Below are 2500 nucleotides of genomic sequence, written 5' to 3'. Positions count from 1 at the left end.
GACAGACGTACGCTGATTCCATGCGTCGGACAGACGTACGCTGATTCCAGGCGTCGGACAGACGTACGCTCATTCCATGCAAAGCATTTATCAATCCAAATATGAGCGGTGCCTGCGCTCAAATCTCATGTCAAGTCTAAACTTGTGTACACGTTTTTTTTGAGTCAGCATGGTCTTAGTTAATCAGTATAGTAAATGAGCAGATTATTGGAAAGTTGAAGAGTTGTATCCATTTAATATAGTCTATTGGACTAAAGACATACATTTAGTTTGTAGCCTAGGCTACTATCCGTAATATAGCCTGTTACGTTGACATATTTGGTGGCTTAAGATACCCATCACATGGCCATGATGTGTATTTCCATTGCTAAAAATGAGTTTATCAAGGTCAGATTTTTTTTACTCTTTTGGATGGATTATGTTTCTGACCAAACAAGAACATAGATTCAATAAAGATCTTGGAGGCCAGACATTCCCCCACTCAGAGAGGATAGTGGTGTTTACCTGAAGGAGAGTTTCCGCTGTAGGCCTCTTCCTGGGGTTCTTAATTAGCGCCATCTTCACAAAGCTATGGAAGCCTGCAGACCTGCAAAAGAGAGAGAGAGGGAGAGAGAGAGAGAGGGGAGAGAGAGAGAGAGAGAGAGAGGGAGATAGAGGGAGAGAGAGGAAGAGAGAGAGGGAGGGAGAGAGGAAGAGAAAGAGGGAGGGAGAGAGAGAGAGAGAGAGGGAGATAGAGGGAGAGAGAGGAAGAGAAAGAGGGAGGGAGAGAGAGAGAGAGAGAGAGAGAGAGGGAGATAGAGGGAGAGAGAGAGAGATTCAGTCTTTCTGATCTAATGTCCAGTAGGGTTCCAATCTGAACATACTTTGTCTTTTCCCACTGCTCTCTTTCACTAGCCTAGAAATCTAGACGCACCCTAGCGGCAGCCAATTACATTTGCTGCCAGGGTAGTCTAGCAACTCTCCTATGGCTTGCGAGCTGGAAAAATTAAACTTCGATAAGGCCAATCACATCAGTGTATAGAGTTGGTAGGTGGGCTTCACATAATGATTGATGGCAGAGTTGCAACGGTTCGGCGTGAATTCCCTGCTACTTGAAAACAAAGAAGATGGATGTTGCTGTTGGCGAACAGCGTGACACGAGTTAAGCTTTTTTTTTAAGTTGGCAAAACTAGCCAACTAGCTCCCCTGGCGGGAGAACGCATGGGACTCATGAGTTGTAGCGCTGTCCTATTGCGTGCAGAGGGAATATGAAAAGACAACCGATTATCCCGCCCCCTCGGACTGAGCACTGCGAATGGTGAGTCCCCAGACCCTACATCTTGATGTGGGTCTGGCTCGTCAGGCTACTCTTTCCCATTTCCAGAAAGTAAAGACTGCATTACGTTTCCCTAGGCCTGTACACTGCATTATGTTTCCCTAGGCCTGTACTTGCATGTCTGTGTACCAATGTTATTACTATGGTCCTTACCATTTGCTTTTGTCTTTGAGTTTGGGAGGCTGGAAGCTGCTCTTCGACATCAGCATCAGTGCCCTGTAACACACGTTACCATGAATACAAGGAAGCACAGGTGATCTTGGGACTGTAGTTTTTCAGCTGAATCAAGGTAAACGCCACTGCAGACTGGGTGAGAAACAATGTCCTCAGTGGCAGGTGGTTCCCCTCAGCACTTTTAACTCATTAAATATTTAACATTTACTATAGAAGGAGGAATAAGGGAATCTCATACACCACAACAATGATTTCAGTACTAACTTTTACGAGCTATTAGGGCTTGTTTCTTTTGTCTTCAATACCTAAAATCCACCAATCGCATCAAATGTGAGTTGGAACACTGACAGTGACAGCGCATGATTTCACTAGTCATTTTAAACAATTCATGTTGCTGCAGAGATGAGGCACATCTGTGATGGCTGTGTGAAATTGGACACGACCCACCCCAGCCTAGCTTAAGGCTTCTAATAAGTCCAGACATGAAAGGCCATTTTGCACAATCAATATGTAAATCAATTAAATCCCAGCTGAGTATCCGGGCTATTCATGAATCTTTAATCCCAATTTCAACATCTCTCTTGGCGCTGATTAATCACTGCAAGCTAATTATGATCGCACCGTCCTGGCAACCTCCCTAAAAATAGCCCAGGCCCTCAGTTGGGTCGTCGGCGGGCAGGCAGGCGGCCGAGAGAGCGTCTGGCGACTGACCTCATGGGGTGGAGGTCAAACATGGGCGGCTGGAGCTCGGCCAGCTCGATGGCAGTGATGCCCACGGCCCAGATGTCGCACAGGTGGTTGTAGCCGCCCTTCTTCTCCACTGCCGCCACCTCGGGAGCCATCCTGAGGGCAAACAAACAAACAAACAAACAAACAAACATAAGCAAATAAGTGAAAGACAACAAACTTCAGAACAATAATAATAACACACCTCAATAGAAACAAACAAACAAAGAAGAAGGTTCAACAAACAGATCCCCAAAAAACAAACAGAACCCCAAATAAATATGG

The 2500-nt window shown here is 45.6% G+C and overlaps 1 protein-coding gene across 2 annotated transcripts in view; it reads right to left on the bottom strand.

Annotated features, from left to right (window-relative positions):
- Positions 1 to 2500, bottom strand: part of map4k2 (mitogen-activated protein kinase kinase kinase kinase 2) — a 38693-nt gene that overhangs the window by 26371 nt on the left and 9822 nt on the right. For both annotated transcript variants that reach the window (XR_006025019.1, XM_042070690.1), the window contains exons 9-11: positions 2201 to 2332; positions 1469 to 1531; positions 505 to 586 (exon numbers count right to left, since the gene is read on the bottom strand). Coding sequence is in view for 1 of the 2 variants with exons in the window: in XM_042070690.1 (XP_041926624.1) it covers positions 505 to 586; positions 1469 to 1531; positions 2201 to 2332 (277 nt within the window). In the remaining variant the exon portion in view is untranslated. The remainder of the gene's footprint in view (positions 1 to 504; positions 587 to 1468; positions 1532 to 2200; positions 2333 to 2500) is intronic.

Source organism: Alosa sapidissima, chromosome 18, assembly GCF_018492685.1.
Source record: "Alosa sapidissima isolate fAloSap1 chromosome 18, fAloSap1.pri, whole genome shotgun sequence".
NCBI lineage: Eukaryota > Metazoa > Chordata > Actinopteri > Clupeiformes > Clupeidae > Alosa > Alosa sapidissima.
The sequence above is the reverse complement of the archived record's forward strand: the minus strand, read 5'-3'. Positions and strand labels throughout refer to the sequence as shown.